This window comes from Protopterus annectens, chromosome 2.part0 (genome assembly GCF_019279795.1).
Source record: "Protopterus annectens isolate FY-2018-M chromosome 2.part0, PAN1.0, whole genome shotgun sequence".
Classification (NCBI taxonomy): Eukaryota; Metazoa; Chordata; order Ceratodontiformes; family Protopteridae; genus Protopterus; species Protopterus annectens.
In genome coordinates this window covers 233,421,057-233,433,906 of record NC_056728.1, presented here as the reverse complement: position 1 = coordinate 233,433,906, position 12,850 = coordinate 233,421,057, and the positions used below count along the sequence as shown (strand labels likewise).

General features: G+C 38.0%; 1 protein-coding gene across 1 annotated transcript in view; it reads right to left on the bottom strand.

Moving 5' to 3' along the window:
• The window catches only part of VPS16 (VPS16 core subunit of CORVET and HOPS complexes), a 1,917,946-nt gene that overhangs the window by 146,573 nt on the left and 1,758,523 nt on the right, over nt 1-12,850 (bottom strand). The window contains exons 20-21 of the mRNA XM_044060689.1: nt 11,006-11,083; nt 10,140-10,309 (exon numbers count right to left, since the gene is read on the bottom strand). Of these exons, the coding sequence (XP_043916624.1) occupies nt 10,140-10,309; nt 11,006-11,083 (248 nt within the window). The remainder of the gene's footprint in view (nt 1-10,139; nt 10,310-11,005; nt 11,084-12,850) is intronic.

Sequence of the window (12,850 nt, the reverse complement as noted above, 5' to 3'; positions counted from 1 at the left end):
AAAATATTTAGATGCAAAAATATACCAACGCTTAATAGTGCGTTGGTTAAATTTAGCACAAAACCGACAGCAAGGCATGTTTTGGTCAGGGCCTAGGCAAGGAACACAGTACAAATGAAAATCCTTATGAGGTATTTGCTTCCCACAAGTAATACAATTATTAGCTTTTACTGACATCGGTAAGGAGCAAGAAAAAGTTTCCCCAATGGGGTACTTAGCTTTAGGTTGAAGACTTCGGTTCTGAAACTCGAAAATGAAAATTTCAGGAGTCGGCCAACTGGCACTTGCGAACTGCTTCTGCTTCGGGCACCGTGCAGCAAGAAAGACTGATGAAAATGGCATCGGCTGCATGTTTTATACCCCTGACGACCTGATGTCATGGAAAAAGGGACAGCAACCGACACAGGACCCAAGACTTTGTTAATCAGGCTGACTGAGGGCAACCTGCCAGCAGATTACCCTAATGTAATGATTGCAACAGTGAAGCATGAAGAACATCTATCAGGCTGCAAGGCAGTGACAGAAAAACAAAGATAGTCATCAGACACCCTTCATAAGGGATGCCAACAAACAACCTGCTCACCAGTTCAAGGGACATCAAAAGCATACGGAAAGCGTACTTCCAGCAGTTTCTGAATGAAGAAAACACCAACACCACAAAAGCTGTACTGTCCCAGACACAGCCAATGATGAAAGATGAAGCTCAGCCTAAAAGTAAAAACAGCACTAAGGAAAATGAAGTCAGACAAAGCAGCAGGCACAGATGAGGTCACTGCAGATGTGCTCAAGATGTTGGATGAGTTAGGGGAAAAATGGTTCCAGGGGGTACTCACAGTAGTATGGAGAGAAAGACATATCCCAAATGACTGGATAATAAAGTATTCTAGTACTAGTGTACAAGAACAAAGGGGACAGTCACAACTGTAAGCAGTACAGAGGTATCACACTCCTATCGCACTGTATGAAGGTGCTGACAGATGAATATACAGTAGTAGAAAGCAAAATGGGAGGTGAGCAGTTCAGATTCAGATCAGAATGCAGCACAATTGACCCGATGTTTTAACTAAGAAAGATAGTGCAAAAGAAACTAGAAGAGAGGGTAGAGTCCAACAGGTATGTGCAGACTTGGAGAAAACATATGACAAGGTCCTAAGAAAGCTGACGGCAGTTCTGCAATGGTTCAAAGTCTCAGAAATACTGGTAGAATTAGTACAGGTTAGGTACAAAGACCCAATGGCACACGTATGAACAGTGTTTGGACTCAAAACAGGTGTTCCCAATGGGAGCGGATGTGCAGCACGGTTCAGCTCTTAGTCCAATGCTATTCATACTAGTAATGGACTACATCATCAAACAGGTCAGACAGGACAGATCGACAAAGCTGGAACATGCAGACAACATGGCATTAAAAGCAGAATCTGAACAGGAACTTCAGCAAATGATAGGGGAATGGAATGCAAAACTGAAGATACATGGGATGAAACTGAGGGTAGATAAAACAGTTATCATGGCAGCAAATGGGGGAATTCAGAAGATGAAAATTTCAACAAAAAGGTCCATCTCCAAATTGCTGTTCACCTCAAGCTCAATCTCTTTAGGACCCCAATACTGGGAATTAACCTTTTCAATACTTAGGTACACTGCCTGTTAATGCAAATCTCAGAAGGCCAAAACCAAGTAAATGCAGAAGAGCTAAGCATATAATTTACTATTATTTAGTCCTATATGCAAAAAACAAAAAAAAAAAAACACGGTAATTCAGACTTCCCATTGTTATGAAATAATCTGGCTTTATTAATCTTAAAATAAGTCCTTTTGTCAGAAGACTTCATTAAATCTAATAGTGCAGTTTCAACTTTTCAATGTATATACCTTGTAATGTAGCCTCAGGGTGTATGTGTGGGGGTGGTGGAACTGGGAATGACTTTGGATCACTTTCAATAGCAAAACAGAGGAGGGTTGAAATCAGACACAAGACTAGGAGAAATAAATCCAATAATTTGCATGTGGGTTGCTGTAGAGAATCTGTAAATTGAAACTAGGATAAGGGCAGCTGCAAAGTCTAGCAGCATAATATATTTAATTAAAATAGATGAAAAGATGAACTCCAAGGCAAGAAGTGTCTATCTTCCAAAGCTTCTGGATGAAGAGCAAGGGAACAGAATGTCTGCATTTTACCAATGAGGTGAGAAGCAAAGAATTGTATTTTAGCATCTCTACAGAAACACAATAATGAAACTGTGTTACTCAATTGCCATTCATGTGTTAGTTACAACTGTCCCCTTAAGGAGTCTACCACCAAACTCTACTATCCTGATAGACAAATTAACATGAGTGCCAAAATCTGAACTACCCACCTGACACAACACTGCTTCTCTGCACACATATGACTTTGTGCCCTTTGCTTGCTGATGTACCACACTACTGACATATTGCCTTTGCAGATCTGAAGATGGCCAGGTACATTTGGAAACTTATTAGAGCTTTAGATACTGCCACTTTTTTAATGTTACAAAAGCTCATTTTGTTGGTAAGACCAGAAATAAAAGTCCTGAAATGTGCTCCCAAAAGAACATTTTGAAGAAAAACTAGTGATGTGCTAGTGTGATGTTGAGAAATGAATGTGCAGTCTTAATTATAGTCTACGAGGATCTACCCACAAGACCTCCTTCCCTACTTACTAGAGAACTAGAACTGGATCATCCAAAGGATCTGAGTCCTGATTTCAATTTTAGTAACCATTAGAGTATCCTCATGTGACAATTTGCACAAGTAATAATAAGGATCAAAAACTACCTTCCAGTTACTACAATTTAGAGACAAAGCTGTGTATTGCATGTACTTTGTCCCGAGGAAGAAAAATATTCATGTGAAATCCTGTACTGCCCTTAAGCATACCACCACCTGCTCTGAATATAGCAGGCAGTGACATGCTGCTAGGGATACAAAAGTAATTTTTATTGTCTATTACTTAACATGTTTTCTTGAACAGATTCACTACAATTTAAATCTTATGATGCATGTTCCATAAGTCTGAGCCACTATCAGCCATCTAAAATAGGAGAAAATATTAATAATTTCTGTTCTTAAATGGGCAAATTCTAGAGCCAAGTATTCTGTAAAGTATCTCGGGGCTGCAGACTGATCAAACGGTGGAGATGCAAATAGAAAGTGGAAGAATAATGCTTGAAAAGGGTGATACCATCTGCATGATGAGCTGACTGTGAAGGAAAGTATCTTCCATAACAACGGCAGCCATGACAGAGTTCTATAGATATAGAATAAATGGTGGTAGTGTTTTTTTTTTTTTTTTAGAATTATCATTCTGATCTTTTTGTCACAATGAATAGCCACAATGGATTAGATTTGAATGGTTTAAAATCAGTTTCCATTATATTTCCTGTTTTGGGGGAAAAAAACTGGAATAAACAGTTTTGACTTCTGGTGGTATTAGTGGTAGTGTGCGACCCACCATATTGCCTTTCAATATAAAAGCTTTAGTTCTACCTCTAATTCTATGGGTAACTGATGAACTAATGGAGGAAAAATAAAGACTTTTAGCAAATTGTGGAGATTAACCTTCCAAAATTATATGAGAAAAACATTTGTCTGTGACTGTATGCTGCTATGGAGCAATGTGCTGAAACTTTCCTCCTTACTGGATGAATAGATTGGTGGTCGAGATGGAAATAAGTCATCAAGATCCTTTTCTTCCTTGCTGCTTGCCCTTTCTTTGAAATGGAGTAGCAGAAGAAAAAACTGCTGCCTTACACTTAGTAGTTTTCTACTTAATGGCCTTTGGTTTGAACAATGAAGCATTTGCATCTGATATGGTTTTTCCTTTTTTTCAAAGATCTATTAGACTGCTGTCTGCTGACTTGCAAACAGGCAACCAATGGAGATGGAAGTATCCAATAAATCAGCCTTACCGCTGCTACAGCTGGACTTAAGGGTAAGACTGAGCTTAACAATGCATATCTTCCATTTTTGTTTTGCTTAATAAAGCTTTATCAATTTCATTCAATGTATACCACCCTCAGCATATTATTTGATAAAATAAAGACTCAAACCTTTAAAATATCAGTAACTACAAACACAAAATGCCTCTAATTCATGTCCCAGTGCAGATCACAAAGTAAAAAATAGTTTCTCTTATGTTATAAAACATTATAGATCTTACTCAGCTGAGAATAAAACACTAGCACATGCAAAACATAACAATGAACTAGTCAATACATCCAAACAGCATCAATGTTCCCATGGCTTAACATCCCAACTTCATCACCTCATGATGATCAGAAAGTCCTCCCACCTACACCATATTTGTTGTCAGTGGCAGCTCCCTCAGTCACACAACTCCCTGTATTCATGCTATAGAAGGATCATTAAGGATCCTGTGGGTGTTTGTCTAAATACCCAAGTCACAACAGCCATTTGTTAATATGCCTCTGCTTTGATTTCCCTATTGCAATAGTCCCTTCCAACTGAGCTTTGTCTTCTTCTATCAGTAACCTTTAGTACGTACAACTGACACTTTCCTGGTGCTCCAGTTTCTCTCAACTCTGTGTTTCTCTAACAAAAGTATTAATCCTAACAGCTCTCTTAAGCTTTTAGGCACATGTAGCATACTATATCCAATAAAGATACTCCACAATTCATTTCTGAGAGTCTCAGGGCCAACTGTAATGTCATATTTTAACTCTGCTTAAAATTTGGTAAAACCTCCTTGTAAGAGAAGCAGAGCAATAAGAAAGGACTGGTGGGCTGAGGTGATTAACAAAAAAGGGAGGATGATGAAACATTAAACTGCACAGGAATAAATAAAAAGGAATACTCTGATCTGAGAGCTGTCTGTCCACATTCAAGGAATGAAGCAACAAAACTAAAACTAAACTAGTTTTAATGAAATGTTTTTATTAAATCACCAAACATTTTAATCTGTACTATGGGTTTACAAATATTAACAGAAAAGAAAACAAATCATAATAACAATACCTTAAAAATGATGGGGTGGGCTAGCAAAATGGGAAAATTTCATATGCTAAGGTGAGTGTTTCCATAAAGTCTTAATGCTATTGATGAAAATGAATCTACTCATATCTACTGGATCACACGAGAACTCAGTCACAAATGTAAACAGTATAAAGGGCACATACATTCACCCAAGAACTGCATAATTCATCAGACGATTTTTTACAGAGCCTCCTAGACTTATATATGTAATCAAGAAGCTAGCTGCTCTTCTGGCCATTTTAAAATTATGCAATTTCCTTCAAAGGTGAGAATCAAACCCTGTACCATGCATCTGTAAGGTTAACACCTTAACCAGTATGCCAACCTCTCCCAGTTGCAGTTGCTTCCTTTGTTCTCACAGAAGGACTGCTCTGCCATGGTTGTGGTTTGGTGGTCATATGGTTTCATGTTTAATGGGATTGTAAACATATTGTCCTACAGAAGATTCAAACTTGTCTCTTATACCATAATACATCTGTCATTTTACATCTACCATATATAAAATATGGCTGCTGGAAGATGCTTCCCATCTAACATGAACCATAAAATGGCTTTACTCGTGGCTTCCATGTTTACAGAAACATGGATAGTAAAATGTGAAATCAGCCTGTTTCAATATTTTTCCCCACTTGAATGGTTGAGGTAGTTAATCGTGGACTCTGAAAAGTTTGAATGGATTATAATTTGAATTTCTTTATTAATTCATTTTTTCTCTTCTTCTGTTCTCCTTTTGCAATTATTTAAGTCGATAAAGGGATGACCCTGTGGAATGCAGACAGGAAAAAGAGTTTTTGTCACTTTTTTGTCTTCTGTATCCAACATATTAATGCATTTGAATTTTGTAATTAAAAAGTCAATTTACAAATGCACTTGTGACAAACTGCATCAAAAGATTAACTATGTATTTTCTTTATTTAGGACATATGTGAAGTGATCCTTTTTGGATCATTTTATCCATGACCTGGACTGCAAATACAATACATACATATATGGTATTCGATCAACCAGCAAGTTTTTGGGAGCTGGAAAACCGAAGACTTGAAAGATCCACCCAGATATATGTAGAACATTCAAACTGATTCCATCCCCTAGGTTCTAATGCACACCAGTGGCCACAAGGGGAAAGAAGAAATTTTTCATCCCCTTATTCTTCAGAAGATTTTTTTTTTTTTATAAACACCTGAGTCTTCCATTCAGACTATGATGAAAAGGGTCACAGCCTTCACGATCCCCTCCTGGAGAAATCACATTTGGGGAAACTATTAGTTTTATGACAGAGCAATGTGATTGGGAATCCAAAAACTAACCCCCAGAGCAAAATGTGTCTGACGTCCTAAGGAAGGAGCAGCAATGAGCTATACCCGCCATTAATTAAACACGTTCAAGAATGAAAAAAAAATGCATATTTGTCCAGATCCACATGGTGTTCCCAACATACTGAATGTGTTTTGGTGGGGTAGTGAGGCAGTTGAATTCAGTACATTTAAAAAGCATGGTAGAAAATTACTCTGGACAAGTTGTTGTTTCTTTCGGCTTTTCCTGGTTAGGAGTCGCCACTGCGTAACTCCGGTCTGCTAATGATTGGCAGTAGATTTTTAGATGCTGAGTTGCCAGCCCTGATGCACAACCTTCAACGAAGGTACGCCCATTCACGCAAGGTTTTCTAAATGATAGCCTATGTTTCAGAGCTTTCACAAACTCTTTCTATGAACATTATTCAAAAGTCAACATAGTATCTATCAACAGCTGTGGAATAAGTCTTCCTGCTACTGTAGAACATACAAACCGAAACATTTATAACAACCATTCAGGCTAGATGGAAGCGCTAAATCTGATGTTTCTCTACGTTTGTTTTGTTTACTTTTATTAAAGAATTAGTTTTCGCATACTTCTTCTATTTGTGGTTCTATGCTGGTAATCACAACGGAGGTCTAGCAGGAGAAAGTGGGATATAAAGGACAGCCTTAATAGTGCCGGGACACATTGTTTTTGGTGGCTTAAACTTTTTGGTTACAGGCTAGATGGAATGTTACAAATAAGTAAATAAGAAACAACTAATTTGCAAGAACAGAAATAAAATAATTAAAAAACCTCAGTCTGTTTAGAAAAGAATACTTTTACTTAAAAAGCAATAACAGGACATTCCTGTAGCAAGAGAACATAAAAAGAGTTCCACATAAAATTGGTTGCTATTAAGAATACCTTAAGCCTAAGAAAATATCAGTTTAACTCTTGAAGCCCCCTAAGCCGAATACAGATTTCTAGAAGGGAAGTACTCTCTGATCAAACCTATTGGCTGGGTCTGTATGTAACTAGCATAAAAACCTTAAATTTGATCTCAAAGCTGGTAAACTAATACAAAAAAGTAGCACAGGTCTTGAATAGACAGCCTAGGGAATCTCAGTTAGTATATTACCATATGCATTGTTTAGAAGTGCAATTAATGCAGCAAAATCAGCAGAAAGAATCAAGTTCCCAGTTCCTGAAACCAGAAAATACAGTCTACAACAAATACCACCAGTGTTTACCAACAACAGAAAGCTGCTCTTATGGTGTGCAAACAATGTCATTGTTTCTGACAATGTATTTCAATCTTCTTCTTCTAACCCAAATCTTCAAGATGGACATCTCACATTATTGCTGAGAACCTGCAGGGTATAAAGTAATTGGTTGCTAAATAAGGTATAATGCAAATGGTCCCGAAACAAATTCTTTTAATGCAAGAAACACAGAAGTGCTACCAGTGTTTCCTAACCTTAAGTGCTCTGAACTAAACCTAGAACCAAGAGCTCTTCAAATATACACAGATAATACAACAGTAGTGTGGTATCTGACCCAAAAAAGGAGCCCATTACATAGGGAAGCAGGCAACAAACCATGAAACACAATAAATCCCTTCAAGCAGGTTACTTACAGAGAAAAGAAAAATGCCTGGAAACTCACTAAAAAGAAATCTTGCCCCTTGACTATGACTGGCAAGAGAAGTCTTTCAAATAATTAACAACTGAGCTGGGCACCACAGAAGCATACCACTTTGTTTCACAGCACAATGCTCTAGCTCCGAAATTAAACACTGTCTAATACAATCACAAATCCTGAAAAACAGACATCTTTCATCAGACTGAACAGACTAATACACGCCTTCTATCCACCTCCACTGGTCTAGAAAGTGTTCCTTAAAGCCAGGTCAGATGACACAATCTTAACCCATGTGGTCCCCCAATGTCCAGACAATCATGGATCACCTCACTTCTTCAGTGTTAATGTCTGACTACAATCAAGATCTCCCTTCACAAAATATTACTATCACAATAAAATGGATCAATGCTGTCCTTAATCTTTAAATCTTTCAAACTTATTGTGTCAAAGATTTTGCAAGATCAACTTATGAAATGTAATATTCTATAAATCCACTATCATATCCAGCTTACAATGATTTACATAACCTACACTACTTATATAAAACATGACCACCTTAAGGTGACAGAGGGACACACCATTTAACATTGCTATCTCACAGTGGTTCCCAAATGAGTTGCCTTCTGTCCAGGTCTGTAAGTCCCACATCCAGTTACATGGGTTTAACTTGATGACCCTGTTTCTTCTCACATCCCAAAGGTCTGCCATATGGGAAATGGGAATCCTCAAAATGGCTGTAGATGTAGGCTCGAGAGCTACACACAAGTACGTGTGTATACTTGTATCGTCTAATAAGCTGGCACATCATCCAAAATTACTTTCTCTGCCTTGTACCCACTGAGTTTTAGGACAGGCTCCAGCTCCTGTGCAACCCTAGAAGTGATATAAGCATGTAATCACTGATGAATGAATGCTAGCCTTAGTCCTTAGTTAAGGTTTACCTCAGTAGAATTTCTGTATGCCTCATAGTGTTCTACTTCTCAGACATCCACTCCAAGCCCACTTACTACAATGAGATACCAACTATATACTGTACAAACAACTTAGAATCTTTTAAGCCAGGTGGTTCTGTGAAAATTTATGCTTTTTTTTCGGAAACTTCAATTTCTGGTAGCTGTGGTCTCCAACTGATATTTAAATACCCTTACGCAGTATTTCACACTGACATAGTATCAATGAAATTATATTCCTTCCCATGCTTAAAATGTTACTTGCTGTTGCATTAAAATTTCACTGTTCTTCCTAAAGTATTACAATACCTACTGCAAATGAGATACTCCTCAAAAAGAACAAAATCATAGACTGATCAGATGTCTGCCTCTGGGAAAGGAAAACAAAGAGATTGTTGTTTTATGCAAACTGACTGGCCCATTGTGCTATGTTTTATATGGCAAGTATAACATGGTTATTTATAGGCCTATCAGAGCAAACTCCAGAAGGATTACTGCTATATTTCACAAATGATTAATCTCTTGTGGGCATACCAGAAGCTGCAACATGAAATAAATTAGAACAGACGCATTTACAAAACATTTCAAGCTACAGTCACCTAATCAACAGACGGGCAGGCCCTGACACAGCTGTGCTGAGGGGATGTTACAAATATTCACCTCCCTGGACTATTCCTGGTACTGCTTTGCCTACCCATTCATTTACTGTACAAGTGATTCTCTCTGAAGTGAGACAACAGATTTCTACAACTGTACTTACCAGGACAGTAGACCAGAGAAGAAGTCACTATGGCAGCAAGGAAGTCCTCTCATCCTACCATTACCCGAGTGAATTCCGACTGGGACATGTATTCTGCATTAGGATTTGCAACTTGTTACATCCTATGATTTATTACTATGATACAGTTATGAATAATTTTACAGTATAGCAGTTTTGTTAGAGGCACTGTTTTGCTTTACCCAAAGTTTAAACAATATTTTTCTGATGCAATCTCACTCCAGAAGAATCAATGCGCCTGTTAGTGATGGTTTTATGTAGAGCTTGCACTAGCCCATTGTCAACTGCAGCATCAATGTGAACCATGTACTGGTTTCTACAAAGGGACCACACCTGGACAAAAATTGAGTATGTCACTGCTATTGAGATGAACAGCCACCATTATGTAATAGTGCATTCAAGGTGCACTGTTACAAGTACAACACAAATGGTTTAGAACAAAACTGCAAGGTCATGAAGCAACAAAGGCAGATCATCACCTCTTGTCAGGTATCTTGAAGTCCTTGTAAAGTTGTTCAGCTTGCTTGTATTTTCCTCTCAAAATTAACATGGACACAGTATCATGTAGTGAGTATTCCAAATAAGTTTCATTTGGACTCTCCTGCAGTCTTTTCTGGAACCGTAACAACTTTATCTGTTCTTCTGTAGCCTACATATCAGAAAGCAGGATAAGTGACACACAAGATGTATTTCAGCTACATTCTGCTATAAAGTTAATAAATTTGAAGAAAACATAAAAATAAAATTAAAAGCATCTATACAATTTTTAGCCATGTGATTTAAAGAGTTTTTCTACTGTGAAGGGAATATTCAGTACTACAGAAGTTTTACAGCCTCTTTCCCCATCTTAGCTGTCACCTTGTCAGTCTCAGCCCATGTGAAACATTTCTCTCAATGAGCACAGCTGGGTGAGAAGAAATGAGAAGGCTTCATTTCAAATTACTTGGCTCTGACAGCATAAGTGGAGGCAGTGAAGACCTGGAGGGGCATTTGAACTCAATAATGCTATCAATTACAGATATGCACAAACACATATGACAACACCCCAGAACAGCAAATCAGTATATTTCTAGTATCTGTCATTTATTCACTGCATTCACCTCATCTGAGGTTCCTTAATTACCCACATTCAATTCTACAGCAGAAAATGGAGAGCTTGTTTAGGGATTATTTGTATTACATCTTTTTCACTTATAAAAAAGGAAAAAGATAATTTGGACTGCTTAGCCTTGCTTATACAAAAGGTCTACCAGTGGCTCAGACTTATTCCTGTACTCAGATCACCATATTTCTGACAGTGATAATACACTGCAGACTAAAGATATACAAACATGCACAGCCTTACCTTTGCAGCAAACTCATTCTTGGCTTTGTTATACTCATCAACCGCATTTTGCAATATTGCAACTTTTGCTTCAACAGCCTAAAAAAATAAAGTAATGATATAATGACATCCGTATCAGTCACGTAAATGAGGTTTATAATTTTATTACTCTTTTCAGATTTTGTTTTTCTTGTTCCACCTCCCACCTTGTTCAGACTCGGACCACTTCACCCCATTCCCACATTATTCAGACTCTGACCTCATCACTCAAGTGAAGTAACAGTGTTCAGCACTAACTCTCGTCTCCAAGCAAGTGTTGGAGCTTAAAATTTCTACATTTTCCTTCTTTGGTGTACAGACAAGAAGTGCAGTGAAGTCAGTAACCGAAAACCACCCTCCCCAAGTTGTTGGTACTGTTGCAAGCATCCCCAATTTGCTTAAGTCACTGCAACACTGGAAATTATGAGCTTTCACTGGATTGCCGTATCTTTGGACCCTGGCAGTCTACAAAGATGTCATAGTCTAATCTTGATGGTTAACAAAGGACAAGAATTCCAAAGCAACTCAATCTCATTCCATACACCTAAGGGAATTACCCAGAGACACTGATAAGAACTCCCTACCTAGCTATTCAATATTACCCTGTGGGTCGTCATGGCACCAGTCTCATTTCACACCAACAAAAAAAAAATCAATTAGATGGCTGCAGAGTAAATGACACATGAATTAAACTGCTATTAGTGTTAACTCTAGAGTTTCCAACAATATCGAACCTGGCAGGTCCCTACTTTCATAAAATATTGCCTTTAGGTGGTTCATGTTCAGTGAAGAGTTTCACTAAACCATTTTAGGAAGGTTAGTTCTTTCCTTCTTAACATTCGGTATTAAAGGCGGCACAACTATGAATGCCAGGCAGAAATCACACTCCTAGTCCCCTCAGTTCTTTCCTGTCAGGAACAGAGTTCAGTTTTGTACAGATGACATGAGAAGGCAATGAATGGAGAATGTAGTGGAAGGCAGAAAGGTGGTTCAGTTAACTGACGTGTTCTCAAAGACCTTTTATAGTGCATGCCAAACAAACTACTCCAGATTTTCAGTCAGTAACACCTTACTGCCTGAATGAGTCTTGAGCATGCTCAGTTTGAAGGGAAGTTAAATGAAATTATGACAGCTGATCTTGGAAGACAGATTTGCAGCTGCATTCAGTGCTTACTCTAGCCCCTCCAACCACCACCACCACCAACGTGCAGCTCTAATATTTCTGGCCACAAATGACAAGTAAATTTAGACGGGACTATCTCAAGCAATGTATAATTATGGGCATGACCAAACAGTAGCTAGGACCACTCATCATTATCACCATTACAGCCACAATATATGCACCTGGGGACATTCTACTGACTTGGGCAGGTGCATATCAGTGTCTAATGATACATTTCCATTCAAAAAGAACTCACAGATGTGAAACTTAAGTTTTACGGGAAGAATCGCATCTTTTTTAGCCTCTTCAATTGTGAGTCTTATTTTCTGCTTCACTGACTGCTATACTGGTATAGTGACATGTTATTCATTACAAAGTACTTAGACAACATTTACAAACACAGTGAAACAGAAGCCAGGTTTAACTAATAAATATGAATAACTGCAGTAAGTGAAATAAATTGCAGTAAGTGAAATAAATCATAAAATAACATTCTTTGCAGAAAATCCTTATCATACAATGAGATACACTTTCCTGAACATATGATACTTCAGAGATGACATTAGGGAGACCTCAAAGTCACTCACCCAAAAGTAACACATGCAAGGTAGGTGTACGTGAAGTTTGGAACTCGATAATAATGGCATTAAAATACAGCAGACTAA